General features: G+C 33.3%; 2 protein-coding genes across 2 annotated transcripts in view; both read left to right on the forward strand.

Annotated features, from left to right (window-relative positions):
* Window positions 1-16,558, forward strand: part of Ent1 (Equilibrative nucleoside transporter 1) — a 466,176-nt gene that overhangs the window by 118,839 nt on the left and 330,779 nt on the right. The gene's annotated exons all lie outside the window — the stretch shown is intronic.
* The window catches only part of LOC137932766 (ATP-binding cassette sub-family G member 1), a 29,048-nt gene that overhangs the window by 3,311 nt on the left and 9,179 nt on the right, over window positions 1-16,558 (forward strand). The window contains exons 2-4 of the mRNA XM_068776437.1: window positions 9,376-9,493; window positions 10,624-10,813; window positions 14,099-14,244. Of these exons, the coding sequence (XP_068632538.1) occupies window positions 9,376-9,493; window positions 10,624-10,813; window positions 14,099-14,244 (454 nt within the window). The remainder of the gene's footprint in view (window positions 1-9,375; window positions 9,494-10,623; window positions 10,814-14,098; window positions 14,245-16,558) is intronic.

Below are 16,558 nucleotides of genomic sequence, written 5' to 3' on the forward strand. Positions count from 1 at the left end.
TGTCTAACTGTTTAGAAAGCCCCCCCACGTGACTGAAGTTTTAGTGTTGTTAAATAAATGTGATCGGTGTTTGGTATTATTCTCTTCTTATTTATTTGTTTTGATATCTTTACAAATAATTACATAGCATATTATAGGCAAGGACCACTTTCTTGAAGTACAAAATTAAATTAAAACATTCTTTGAAGAGAGATGGGCGGCGATCGAAAATTAAAATTATCATTAGTGTAATTACTTAAATCTTTTTTTCTTTTAACCTATTTAGTTATTTTGGTAGAAATTAAATCAAATATTTTTACCTAACTTGCACTGCTGTCCAAGTGGCATTTGCAGATTCCGTGGGTGTAAGGTGTTAGTCTGCTATGGGTGTTTCGCCTAAAACCTCTTTTAAGGTACCACTACATCACTACATATAAATTCTATGCGTTATAAAAATAATACCTACTACTACTATATAACACCTACTGTATTAAGACAGAATTATATTGTACATTGTAATAGATTCATTTCATTTATTTTAAGTTGTGATTTAGTTTATTTTGAAATTATGTTAATTATGTTTGCAACCAACAAGTGATTAAGCTATATGGTGCAACACTTAAACATACTGTATTTTTTTAATAATTAAATAAATATAAAACTATATAATGATCCTTGCTAAGTCATGAGCCTTCGAGCGTAGTAGCAGTAAAGATATTGACTAAGCGCCTTCAATGCTCAACCAGCTACTGTATAAATGAATACTTCACGAAAATTATTGAATTTTCGTGAAGTATTAAAAGTAAAAGTATTGACTTTTCGGTACTACTTTTGATATTAATCAGATATAATTATTTATTTATATTTATATAACTGTCATCATCCAAGACAAATGCAGAGAGATGAAATACAATATTTCTATATACGTATATATTTTTCTGATGTGAGGTACATTATACAAAAACCAATTTACCAAGTAAAGCATTTTAACCTTATTTAATGAATAATGTAACTTGCTTTTGGCAACAGAATCTCAATAGTTTGGTCCAATAACCAACACTCCATGCGGTCAGTGGACATATTTGGATAAATAGAATTACTAATTTTTGATCAGGTTAATCTTTAGACTGATATAAGGAAACAAGATAAAAAAATGATTTTTTTTTCTCTATCAAATTCTATTATAGTCCAACGATAAGTTAGTTTATGGTTATATGGATTTAGCATTCTTAATTTCGTCAAACCTTTTGCAGGTATTATTATAAATTTAATGTTAATAATGTAATTGAATTATATATAATATCATTTTGTAGGACGTGTAGTGTTATAAAATTTAACAGATGTGGTATTCATTATTTTTAAATGGCCCTGTTCTTTCTCCTTATCTAATGGATTCAGGCGTTACTTTGTGAAAGTCCATCCTAAGTAAGAATAGGACTAATATATAGCTACTTCTGCTATGTAGCAGTAGTCGTGCAATAAAGTGCACCGCCCGCCAGCCCGCTGATAAATGCGCATGCGGCAAACAACGCGAATCACACAACTACCACCATTAAATCACTCAACACGTGCTTCACTAGTAATGTTATTAATGTTATTAAAAATATTTAATCATATCTACATTCCTTTACATTTTTATAACTTTAATTACGGATTGTTTCCTCCGTTATTTATTACCCGACATGTTTTGTTGCTTATTATAACTTTTCGTATTGCCTTCCGGCAGTACTCTAGGAAAGTCTGGCTGCTTTCCCCTTGGTTCACCAATAAGGAAATGTTATCTTCTATTCTTTCCTGTAACTGAAACTGGTATTCTGTTCTCAATGTGTCAAATACTGGACCGCCGGTGATTAGGTGCACCACGATCTGATCGCAGGGTCACAGATGCACGAGGGATTCTCCTTGAGTTTAAACCTATACTCGGCGAATTCCTCATGCCCCGTGAACATTTGAACCAGAACCGAGTCCAGTTTAACCAGACGAAGCACGCGGTAGGCCTTGAAGGGAGATTCTATGGCTTAACGAACAGATGTGGGTGCCTCTAGCCGTTGGAAAAACGGACCTGTTCCTGGTTGCACAGGATTGTCAGTGTGACTTTTCTCCCGTGTACCGCGAACATTACCAAAGTGTAAATGCAACATAGTCTTTTTTGTGTTAAAGATGCATAAGAATATACACTAAATACCTTATGTTATCATCTGTGAATATGTGTGTTTTATAAACGTATATGTAACGTACGTAATGCGTTGACCTTCACCGATCACATCTGTCTCCTTACCTATTCCGATCCAGAAATGAGCCGTCGCTAGCTCTGGACAGGCCTTTAAATATGCTAAGCGCAAAACTCGTAACCGGCCCGACCAATGGCGGTGTTTATTTCACGTTTTTATGGAATGTCGTTAAAATTAATTGTCGTTTTATTCTTATCACACAGTGTGATTGGTTATATGTGTAAAAGCTACAAAGAGGTGCTCATTTATCAGCTATTTATAGTGACCTTGTACTAACTATTAAATATGTTATATTCATTTTTTAATAGGAATTGAACAGACCTCTAACTTATGTCAGGACAGATATTTAAAAACGCGATGATATCATCATGTTATTTCTGAAACCGTTGATTTTTGGACAGGGTGTATCATAGTGTTACGGTGAGGGTGGAGTTCGGATTAAAAGTCACTTGTAAACTTGTGACTTTTAATAGCGTAGAACAATAACCGTACACACAATACACGTACATATACTGACAATAAAGTGATCACGCGGCGAATTGTACTTCACTTTAACGCCCGGTTCGTCATCGTTATGTATGGCTGACGAGACGTCTGACGAAACCTCTCTCCTTCCTGCAGATCCTTCCTTAAATACGACAGACAAGTGTTTCTGTATGTTTTGACGAAGCCAACGGAAAAACGAGCCTCTTTTGTAGCCTGCACTTTGATTTATCTCACCACCTGCCAGCTGTAGTGAAAGATGCAATTCTGCAAGGCACGCATAATAGAGTCCAAATAACTTTATTGCCTTCTTTATCCCACCTACCCCTTTTTGACTTTACATTGTCTGCTCCGATTGGATCGTTCGTAAGATTTATCATTTATTCCCGGATTTCTAGCTTGTGTCGGACATTTCGGTCACAATCCATTAATTGACAAAACAAATAAGCTACACATTCACTCCTTCAAAGTTTTTACACTAATAATCAATCATCCTGTATATTGGCCTGTAGGAGGCAAATAAATTGGATAATACGTAGTTCACCGAAACAGCCAGTATAATAATTAACTCAAAGTTAGTATACGTAGAAACGTAGTGTCATCGACCGAGTGTCATACAATTTGCATAAATAAACTTTTGTTTTGAATAACAACACTTTTGTTTACACGCTTTAAAGAAATGTTTAGAAGAATTGGTAATAAAATATGTCCAGGTATGGAAATATCGATTATATACGGTGGCCCATCACTAAACCATGCACGTGACGTTCCATGGCCTAAATAAGGCTGCGCCGTTTCGTGTCACGTGAGCGCTGTGCTGCTCTACAAGTCTATTGCACAGTTTCTATGAACTTTTTTACTCATAAATTTTTTAAACAAAAGAACAGAAACAACAAAATACAAATTAGTAACAAAAAAAATTGCATTATTCTAAACATGTCTTTATACTTTTGAATCAAAAAAAAATATTTATTTAGGAAATATATGGCCAGATTGATAGAACCGTACAATGAAAGGTTTTCTATTTTGCATATTTGAAATTGTTCACGTTAAAATGTTTCATATATAAATCTAAATATATAAGAGGTTTCCTATGTATTGACTCATCACAATATCTCTGAAATAATAAGGCTTAGAGATATTAAATAAGGTAGGAATATTTATCACATCAAGTAGATTTCGCGGATTGTAGCTCTCAACCTTCATGATTGAGAGTGTGTTAATTAAGTTCGCGAAACATGCGAGGTTTAGCTGGTAATTAATAAATTTGGTTTTATTTATTGCAAAAATAATGTAATTTAAATTCTCGAATCAGAGATTTATAGAGCTTATTTTAAATTGGTTATTAGATTTTAAGTAATAAACTTGTATAAGATATTATAAATTCTAGTGCTATAAGACATCGTTTTAAAATTTTAATAGGATATACAAATAAATCTCTACTCTTATCTTTTTGAAACTATGGATAAATTAGTAAACATTCTTTTATTCGTTATATTATCCACATTGGACCATTAACAGTTACCACGTGGACGTGGAAAAGACTGGCTTTTTCTCACAATGAAATCCTGAGTCATGCCCAATTCGATAGTAACACAATCCTTCCAAACTAGCTATGGTTTGAGAGAGAGAGAAAGAGAAAGAGGGAGAGAGAGAGAGAGAGAGAGAGAGAGAGAGAGAGAGAGAAATAAATAGAGAAAGAGATGGCTCTCCACAACAAATTCAGTAAGAAACGAATAATATATATTTATTCAACATAGGAACTTTTAACAGAACTGTTGTTGATCGTCAACTTATTATATATTTTTTTATCTATTTTACTTTTGATTCTACTCCGCTTGGTAAGGTGTTATAGTTGTGAAAAAGAAGTAGGAAGAAACTCCACAACAACACATTTTTTAAGTTTAATACAGATATACAACTTATTCAGAAGAGTGTTTTTGATTTCTAAGCTTTATTATAACTATCAAATTTTCGCGCTAGAAAAAACATTCTTTTAAAAAAATATTAGTATACCAATACAACAGTTATTAATTTTATGAAGCGCAAAGAGTGTTCTCTTGAAAAGGTTCTCTTGTGAAAGGTGTAACGAAATACTATAATAATATGAATTCTATACTTAGAGTATTTGTTGCAAATGTTTTGTATTATTTGCCGCAAGTTAATACGCGTCGCGGTGCTAGCTCAATTGCATTTACAACGGTAAGGTCATTGACCTGTCACCATTCTATTGTGCTCGGCAGCTAACAATGCACGCACGACGTACAATAGTACGAGTGATTCAATTATGGACCTTATGGTCCTTATCGACCCGTGATCGACCTGTTTAGGTGAAATCAGCAGGCGTTTAATATTTATATTTATTTCGTTCATTGTAAAAGTCATTGACGGTTTTGTATTTAAATATATGCTTTTTTTGGAGGTTCAATTTATTTCTGGTAAATCAAAGCATCATTTTTATTGTTACGCAGTAAATATATAGTCTATTCTATTTTAATTAAAAATATAAAATAGTTGTTAATGTTACTTGGTTATGGAAATTTAACTTAAGTGTAAATGTTAAACTGCATAAGGTTTCGTCGTTATTTCAGCCTACAAACGCTAACTGTAAGGCATGGGTTTCCGTCAAAGACATCTGTGGGGGAATATATCATAATCGCCACACTTGGCAAGCGTGTTAGCTGCCTATCTTTACCTCTGTAAACTTGTTTCTAATCAGTGGCAATCCTAATTAATGCACAAAGCGTGAATTATATAAGTTTGTATGTCGGGAATGGAATCCGCGACCTACGGTTGTAAGTCACAGTTCTTATCGCTGAACAACCACGCATATGGTTCTCTATATTTAAACATCATCATAATTTAAGCCATAGGACAATAATTGCTGGAGATGCCATGCCATATATTTTCAATAGAGCCAGTTGAAAGTGGCCTGCATCCAGTATTTTCCTACGTCCTTATCAAGGCTATCCATCTATCTTGTAGGCAGACATCTTATGCTGCCCTCGCCGTTCTCGTTTCGTCTCGGTCTCGTGGTCTCTACTCCTAAATCTTAAGGCCCCCGCAGCCCTCTATGAACCAAACTTTATTTAAACTTAGTACGGTATTATAATAAACTATCGTATAATATATCTGAATTAACATGAAATAACATATAGAAGTCTATTTAATAAAAACTCATTATGGCTGTACGCCTTTCATACCCAAGCTTTACAATACTGTGTTATGGATACTGTGAAAGTTATCACAAAAAAACCGTCTGAGTTTGTTGTGAATTCTTTTTAGATCACAAAGCATTTGGAATCTTCGTAGCTTAAGTTAAATGATGCTATTGTAAGACGGCGCAATCGTATTCTAGCTTTTATTAAATAGGATTCTTCTTGTATTATTTTCATGTTGTACCATCGTCGAACAATGGGTTGTCACTGTAAATGATTCTAAGTGAATAACAAAAAATTCCCTGGGTAGATCGACTTTGATAAGTAACGCTTGTTGATCGCTGCGACACTATATCTTATAAAAAAGATGATTCAATTCATATGAAAGTATAACGAATAATATACAGATACACATATATATACAGGTAGTGTATGATTGGCAATTTGGAGTTGTAGTGAACATATGGCTGTATGAGTCTTCTGTGCGACTTAAAAGGTTCGACTAGATATTACATAATATGTACTAATGTCTCAGTTATTCTGCCTAGAGACAAACATTTAGATCACGTAATCTGTCTTTATTTTACTCCGCAAAAGATAATCATTAATATGCGATTACATCTGCGGCACTTATTCACCTCGTGACTCTTAATAATGGTGTTATGTCGGCACCTAATCGGCTATGAGGAAACCTATTAACTTTTTGTTCTATCTAGAAAATGTGGGAAGAAAATATATAAGTCACGTAACTTCCTACAATTCCATTAATTGTCTATCGCTTTGTAGGAAGAAGGCAGAGTAAGGTATTTGGAACTGACGATTCGCGTTTATATTCATCGACGAAAGAATCGTTTGATTCCTTATTTATCCAAATTTCAAATAATTTTTTCCAGTGCCGCTTTAGAAGCCTTTCCCAGAAATGAGCTGATATTTCTTCTTGACTGGTTTAAATCCTGTAGCGTGGATGCACAGACCGCGGCCCGCCGACAGCAATAATAATACTCTCGTACATTCGAAAAGTATTGAATTTTTTTCCAGAATAAAACCAAAAAAATGTAATTACCTATACTTTTAGCGGCCGGCCCGCCATCAGTTCATGATTTGCCCAAGTGGCCCCTAGTCTTAACAAGTCTGTGCAACCATGTCTTATAGCCTCTAAAAAATACTATGTCAGGACATAAACTAATAGAATATATAATGAAAATACACATATACATGTGATTAAATAATATCAAATTTTGTGATGATTCCTCCGGATTTTTAAACAACAGTATCCTAGCTTTTAATACGAAACGATTCCTAATCTTGCGACAACACGCATGTAGAATGAATTGCAAAAATTATCTAGACATGCATCATAACGCAACTGGACATGTTTAATATCTAGTACACGAAATGCCAATTAATTTTAATTTACGATTATATTCTTGTTAATCGTTGTTTAACATGATTTGGGTCATTAAAATGCGGTGTAACGTTGGTAATTTTTATATGCAATTAATCAATCATTGGCGGACGACGTTCGTTTTTGATAAACAAGACAAAACTATGATTAATCTTTATTCATTCATTTATTAACATTTTTATTATTTCCTGTTATCATTTTACAGACATATATATATATATATATATATATATATATATATATACATACATAAACTAGAATCAATTTGAACTACATCATAAAGTCATCTTCAACTTGAAGTACCATCATTCCAGACGCGTCCTGATCTGGGCTAAGCCCACAACAAACTCGGAAAGACGGGTTTTTTCTCGTCACTTTTACAATATCCTTACGACAGTAGTAGAGCAATTAATTAGCAAGCTGTATTATCACTTAAAAATCTTTCACACGGTAATAGAATTTCTTAACAAATCTTAATTTAAAATTCTTAAATTTATTATAATACATGATAATTAAAAAACATTACATGAATATATTTTGCAATTAGATATACCGTTGAAAAAACTAACTAAAAAAAACTCACCAACTTTAATATGTTATTGGCAAGGTTACCTAAAAAATAATAGTGGATCTTAGTAATTATTTACGAGTTTTGTATAGAGTATATTTGCAGTAGTTGAAACAATACGAGAAGTAAATTTTTGCAAAATTTTTAATATCGAGAATGACAAGGCAATGACATCGTTTTTGCTTTAAAAATATAGACAGCTATACACTAGATGTGTTTCTTAACCTTTCTGTGCCATGACCCATCTTCACCTTTGTAAAATTCTCATGCTCCTCAATGTAAAATGTATAATTTTTACAATAAAGCAATAAAACTCGTGTAGACTCCATTTACAAATTGCACCCCCAAGACAATCAAATCGCCCCCTTGTAAAACGTGGGCCCTATGTTCGGAAACACTGCACTAGAGACAAATAAAATTCATTGACGTATGACGAAACTAAATTTTTTATCCTAGATTACATAGTGATTATCTATATTTTCTTTAACGAGCCTAAGAAAATATCCAAAGCAGAATGAAATTCATTGACGTATGACAAAACTAAATTTTTTATCTTAGATTACATAGTGATTACCTATATTTTCTTTAACAAGCTGATCAATTTTAGACCATTACGTGATTATTGCTTTGAATGTTCCTGAGAGAATAAAGTGTAGAGTAAGTCTAAATCATTGCAAACGGCGCAAGGCCTTGATAGATGCAATCTATTCTCCGAACTACTTGCGAAAAACATTTACCTAATAAGTCGTAAAATAAGTACCTTCATTTTCCAACAATATTTCGTATTCGATTATTGAAAATACATATCTGTATTTATATACATATTCAATAATTATACGGTACATGTTAGTATATTACACATTTGCTGCACTGTGAGATTTATAATGATCACTATACATTCCATATAACATTATTATTTTCATTTTACCCAAACCATATGTTTCATTATCTTTTTCTACTTTGTTTAAAGTAAGTTTGTATATAACTCGTTATACGGGGTCATATGGGCTTGTTATACAATTAATTGTGAAAGAAAACATTGACAGAAATTGATTTATCCAAGAACCAAGATTCTAAAATCAATCAAAAAACCATACCATTGACAAATACTGTCTGCCTATTCATTCACAGGTTCACCGGGTTTAAAGTGACTACAGAAGGCCCTTAATCTAGACTTTTATAGTAACTAAGTTCGCGGGCTACCACGGGAACCTTTCTAAGGACCCTTACTTTAGTCATGTCATAGAATCACACAAAAAATATTAAACTCGAATTATATTCGTTGAATATTTAACGAAATATATATAAATATGTAAGGTAAATAAATGTATATATACTGATACATTGATTAGAGAATTTTTGCTGCTTTATGATACTAGACGGATATCCGCTTGTACCCGGATTTTATTTACCATTTAATTCGTCGTAGATACACCATGGCAGTCGCAACGTAAAAATAATACTTGCGTGGTATAAGTTATATTCTTTTTACGTGGTAGGAATCACTGTGAGAACACTGGAAGTGTACTAAAAAGATATTGTTGTTTTTAGCATCGAAGATGATACTCCGCGGCATGAATGGAGAATTTCGATCTGGACAATTGACTGCCATCTTGGGTCCTTCTGGAGCCGGCAAGAGTACATTGCTGAATGTACTGGCAGGGTACAGGTGAGTACTAAATTATTAATTAAGACAATTACGCAATTATTTCACACAAAGATTGCCTCAGTTAACCTATTAAGTTTTTATTATTTTGTTTTGTTTCTATTTATATCATTAGATTCTATTTATAATATCATTATCATAGATTAATCAACGGGCGTTGACCTGACTTAATAAATAATTAATATGAACCACAAAGTGAACTGTCAAACGCACGAAGTTTATAGAGAAGTTGCTAGAATTATTAAATTTTTCAAATCTTCGCAATTTTGTAATTTTCTCCGTAGAAACATTAAAGAAATTTATAAAAAAAAGGTTTTTTCCTTGCTTACGCCGTAACTTTACTGAGGTCATTCGCCTTTTTTCGAAGCGGTTAATAAAAACAGCGTTAGGAAATTGATCAAGAAAACCAGCACTGGATGTTTTACGCCTAAAATGACGAGGGTTTTTATGATTGAAAACAAAATAGTACTAGTAAAATAAAACGCATTTCAAAGTTTTTTTCAAATAAAATTTAAAAGATACAGACACACACACACACACACACACACACACACACACATATATATATATATATATATATATATATACATATATATATATATATATATATATATATATATATATATATATATATACATATATATATATATATATATATATATATATATATATATATATATATATGTAAATAAATTAGAGTATTTGTTGAAAAACTTAATTATCTACGTAAAATTTTGAAAAAATCCTGGGGAAAACTGATCTGTGCAAAAAAAGTTACCAAAAACTTTTACACTTCATGTAATATATTTTAATAAATTACTTACATCAAGAAATACATATTAAGCCTAAATTTGTTTGCTTATGTAACTGTGTAATTATAACGGATACAAATTTCAAGTTAATACTTTTTCTTTTTAGCCGATGGACGCTCACTGTAAGGCATATGCTTTAAAGATGATGATGAAAGCCACGATGATTGGAACTGCGCTGCCTACATCCAGCGACCTCCTGTGATCTTAACTATGTCGTCGGTCCACCCAGTGGAGGACCTGCCCGCGCTGCGTCTACCGGGTCTTGGTCGCCACTTGGGACCCTTTCGGCCCTAACCTAATTATATCTCGTTTTCTTCCCAGGGTGAACGGTGCTAGTGGAGTGATATCAACAAATGGTGAGCAGAGAGACCTACGGCAGTTCAGGAAGCTGTCTCGCTACATCATGCAGGAGGACCTGCTGCAGCCTCTAATAACAGTTCGCGAGGCCATGATCATGGCGGCGGACCTCAAACTTGGCAATGAGATGTCCAAACAGAGGAAAGCGGTCATAGTAAGTATAAGAAAACATCCGCTATACAGAATGTCCCATTAATCAACGTCAAGCCGGGTGCCATTGTTAGATCTTTACTTGACGTTCGTTTAACGTTGGATAAAGTAACAATTTGAATTTTATGGTTTAAAAAAGTGTAACTTCATTTAAATGCTATTAAAATACGATTTTTTGATTAAAATTAGAAATTCTCATCATTAAAGTTAAAGAAATAATAAAATAATAAAATGTGGCCATAATAATACAAAGAACATCAACTTGTTTACTTTTTTTGTAGCATTATAGTGGCCAGTTTTCTGGGGCCGGCCAATTTGACGTTTCAGCCTATAAATCTGCACTGCAAAGCTTACGCCTCCCCCAAAATATGTCTATAGGATATACTTTAATTGCCGCTCTTGGCGGTTTTGTATTATAGTACACAGAGGACGCTGCTGCTCATTCTTTGGAAACTTGTTTGTGAGTAGTGTCTGTCCTATATAATGCACAAGATGTGAATTACAAAAGATTATGTCTCGGGAATCTATCCTGCGACCTAAGAATATAAGTCTCAGTCCTTACGGCTGGGCTACCATGCATATGGTTAACTATATCAAAACTATATTGAACATAATCATCATTTTAGCAATTTAGCCCTTTCTCTAGAAACTCCTTTGTGACCAGTGGCAATCCTTTATAATGTACAAAGTGTGAATTATAAAAAAATATCCCGGTTATTGAACCTGTAACCTACGCTCGCATGTCTGTCTTCTTTCATTGGCCAAAATAATTGCTCTATAATCTAATTTAGACTTGACGTTACTTTATGGGAAACTAGTATATAAAATGCGTTTCTTGGGGCCCTAAAGTAGGCAATTATGTTTGTGACTTTGCAATAAACTCTAGTGTATTGTGTTCATTAAATTTATCACAAAAGATCGAAGAAACAAAAACACGAATGTGTTTGCCATAGGCCCTTCTCAGATCATAACGCGTGTTGCACACTTGCAGCTTTACGTTACGTTGATAAATTACTAAAGATATCAGTTCAGATTCACAGAAGTAATAAAATAAATTATTTATAATTTAAAATGTAAATTACTATGTATAATGAATACAATCATAATATAACGGCTAATTAAACCTGAATGACTTGATTGTTTTTGTTATAAAAGTAATAAAAAACACGAATTATAAAAAGGCGTTTTAAAAAATTATAATAGAGTACTTAAAAACACACAGGTAACTCATGAAAGAATATTTAACCGCGGTATTAAAAGATGAGATAGAAGTGTTTAAAGTGAGCAGTGGTGGTTCAGCTGTAGAGAACTGATTCTTGCAATCGTAGGTTGCGGATTCGATCCCCGGGATACAATTTTATATAATTTATACTTTGTGCATTAATTTTATGGGTTTGCCATTGATCACAAATTAGTTTCCAGAGGATTTGCAGTATTTTCCTCTACGTACCATAATATCATACAGACCGTCAACCCGTCTGCCAAGCGTGGCGATTATGGTTTATCCTCCCATACATATCTTTAGGTCTATGCCTACCAGTGGGCGTATCAGTGGGTTGAAACGACCAGTTCGTCAACACCAGCAAACTGGTGACACCATAAAAATGCTATTAAAAAGTAATGAAATCAATGTTCTTCAAACTTTTAATTCAATATTTTTTTTGTTCACTTTAATGATAGCAAAGACGACGACGTAAATTTTATAATTATTCAAATCAATTATAATGATCATAAAGGTTCTCGAGTAGCGTTACGAACACAGCGGAAGCAGCGAGGGTAGGCATGTCTTGGACCGACGTCATAGAGAAGTCATGGGAGTAGTGCAAGAACGGCTATCATTGCTATCTTTGGTGGAAGCCCATGCCTTGTAGTGGGTGTCTAGCGGCTGATATGATAATGATGACGGTGATCGCATACGTTAAGGGTAGATCGCCAAAAACCCCAGACTCAGTCTACTGCTATTTATATTTGACTACGAAACAATAACTTTTTACTATACAATGTATAAAAACATTGATACATCATTAATTTAGAATTGCAAATGCATTTAACCTTTCGCTTCCGACAGGCTGACATTAATAGAATAAATCAAATGTACAGGTATATCAATATTACATTGGGTTAGATTTATATTCAAGTGTTTCCACATGGTTTATTAAATTATAAATAAATGTATAAAGTACCAAATGACGGACAAAACTGTCGCTAGGGATGAATCGTGTAAAAAACTTTCTCTGGTCCACTAATCTTGATATGATTTCACTTTATCTGATTCTAGCTTTAAATTGAACGTTGCTAGTATAGAGGAGTTAAATTTGATTTTTAAAAATAAATAATAAATTATCAAATTAGGTCCTTCTAGTATTCTTCTTAAGTACACAACTTTTTATTATCAATATTCCAAAGTCCAACATTATGAATAGATGCATGACACAAATCCTTAGGATTTTCCGTCTTAGTAATTGCAGGTGTTGATAGCAGCAATATTATAATTTTTGAACAAAGTGCTTGCATAGAATTTAGTTCGACTTAATTAGTGTTAAATTACTATGATATTACTGTTCACCTTCCATATAATCAATACTATCATTTCTGTTGTTGAATATCAACTTCTGGACATATACTTCTGCCATAGAGTGGCATATAGTATCATAAGGTGCAGGCCTATTTCCTGCTTATTTCAGAGACCTTAATAAGGTTGTATTAACTGGGTGGACACCTCGTGAATGGACGTCGTGGAGCGCGAGTCCGTCCATGGTCTACATTTCAAAACTTTAAGGCTCCAGCGGTCATCTATGCGCTTTATGCGCGTACGCGTTATGTAGCCCGCGAACTGCCCCTTTAGTTTGCGGTTACTTTTTGTCTATTAATCTAGTCATTCCTCATCAACTCTCTTAGAGAAATTCCGCGTATAACAATAAGAATTTCCAGGGGAGTTTCCAGGGAAGGCTGTACAAAGGTTTTATATTTTACATGATTAAATTAATAACATCATATCCAATAACTGCAACAAACTTACCATATAACTTAGAAAGCTACAGTATGGCCAACACAAGTTAAACCGCCTCCTTTAGCTTCTTTTATAGAATAAAATTAAGAATTTGTTATTATTATTATTTTTGTTATTGTGTAATAAATCAAAAAACTTATTTTAAAACAAGGAGGGTTGTAAAGTATTAATAGAAATGAAAATTAATTTTTAAATTACCTCCTAATAATACAATTTATAATCTACTTAAAATGCAAGTCATAGTGGAGTTGTTTTTACATGTATCCTTCTTATATACAGGTGGAGGAGATTGTCAATCTTTTAAGATTAGACAAAGCGTTGAACACGTCAAGCGAACGCCTTTCTGGAGGTGAGAGGAAGAGGCTGTCAATTGCTCTCGAGTTACTGAACAACCCTCCAGTTATCTTCCTAGATGAGCCCACCACGTAAGATATATTTCTAATTAATTATTATTTAAATAGTGAACCAATTTGATAGCCTTTTTTATTATCGATTTATTTGGGATTACATGTTGTTGTTTCCTGAAATTGAGGAATACGTCGTGTATACTACTTTGGAGATTCTTAAATAACTAAACAAATAAATAAATAAAAAGAATACCATAATAAAAATGTTAATTCAAAGTAATTTACTCTACGTGACAAGTTATGCTCAGTGTAGGGTTCATTTTTATTAATTTTATTCTCATATTGCTGTAATAAAAATTATTGTTAATATTAAATAGAATAAATTGACAAGGACAAAATGTACTTTGTTGTCTAAGAGCGAATTGATTAAAGATATAATCTATACATAAACATAAATTGTTTTTTTTTGCTGATATTGTTTGATTTTATTACTGTAGGTATTTGCCTTGAAGTTATGTAAAAGTGAAGCACGTAAAAGAATGTAAATGTTAGTAAAGGTTTTCAAATTTATATTTATTAATAGGAACTATACCATAAATGACAGCCATTCTGTTTACCGTTGTTATTGACATAACCAATTAAAATTAAGAGTTTCATTGACAGATTTTTCATACCGATTACCAAGTAAATCAATCTAAACAAAGGCTAGAATAGTGATCTTTGAATAATTTAGACTTTTTTGAATTCTACTTTGATATTACAGAGCCTTACAATAACTAAAGCGTTAAACCTTCTTCGTTTCTTCATTTCATCATCAGCAGACAGACGTCCACTACAAAACATAGGCTTATCCTAATGATCGCCACGATTATCGATCTTTCGCTGCCCGTATACAGCCATCTAGTGGTCCACTTAGTGGGGAGCTTACCCAGGCCACGTCTAGACGGTCGTGATCGCGAATCTTTTGGCTCCAATGGCCATCAGTTACATGAGCAATGTTCCCCCCCCTCTCTGCTACTTCAGACGAGCAATTCTCCGACCTACGTCATTGATATTGGTTCTTCTGCGGATTTCTTCATTTCTGAAATGATCTCGCAGCGAATCTCCGAGTATAACGCTCTCCATTGCTGTCTAGGTGAGCTGAAGCCTTTTTACAAGGCTCGTGGTAAGCGATCACGTCTCGGGTCCCTATGTTAAATCTGACCTAATTATGTTTTGCACTAATCGGCTGTAATATAACTCCTGAAGATGCCCCGTGGAGGTGTGAAACACGTGTTGAGTGATTTGACGGTGGCGGTTTTGTGATTCGCGTTGTTTGCCGCATGCGCATTTATCATCGGGCGGTGCACTTTGTTGCACGATTACCACTGCATGTGCGGAAGTGGCTAAATATTGATCCTTTTCTTACTAATTATGTTTTATTTTAATGTCCGAATTCTGTCTTGTTATTTCGGAACACTTTATTAACTTTTTTTACTTATTCTGAACACTGATGATTACCTTCCAAAAGCTACCTTGTATGTAGTCCTTTGCGTGTGTAATATAATTATTCTTGTATAATTTAATTTTTATGAATAATGATGGAGAAACAATCCATCTGTTTTTCTTTTGTTTTGGATGTGCGATGTAGGCGATACCGTGGGTTAAGACACGCCCATAACAGGCACGAGTCACTACTATGACTAGACTAAATTATAATGTTCTTGACCCACAAAATAGCCTCGCAAAGAACATCAAACTTACATAGATAATTGCAAAATAAATATAGGAGTGGTGAATGTAAATATAAATTTAACGGCTTACTTCAAGCAAAGGCATTTTAATGATAGAGCCAAGTGTAAAACATAAACGCTTATATAATAACAATTATATAATATATAATATAACAATTATACTTTCATACTATATTCGTAAATAAAAAATGCAAATCATCTGTACCTATGATTCGATTTTATAGAGTTAGCTAATTTTTCTATGAGCAAAGTATATTTTATAACATAATCCGAGATAATGTTCAAAAAGATTCCATTGCTAGATTTAAAAAAAAAAGTCGAAGATTGTTTTGTGCTAAGAGCAACTACATTGTAAACAACTTCATAGAAAACACCTCACCACAGTTGTGCTTCCAGAATATTTAAATATTACGTATATATATGTTTCAAATTATTTAAGAAAATACATAGTCGCTGTTAGTTTTTTTAGCCTTTTATTTTCAGGTCTGTGGTATTTCATTCAAACAAGTGGTAAACGTCAACAAGACATGTAATCCATCGTATTTTAAATAAAGAATTTTAAAATATTATTCTTTTAGTTTGCAGACCTCTGTTCCATACGCTCAATTCTCAAAAGCTTTATAACTCAGGCTAACAGCTTTGACATCATCCAAAACCAT

Source organism: Battus philenor, unplaced genomic scaffold (assembly GCF_028537555.1).
Source record: "Battus philenor isolate CCGP_79_NKW_IND1 unplaced genomic scaffold, ilBatPhil1.0.hap1 SCAF_12, whole genome shotgun sequence".
Taxonomy (NCBI): domain Eukaryota; kingdom Metazoa; phylum Arthropoda; class Insecta; order Lepidoptera; family Papilionidae; genus Battus; species Battus philenor.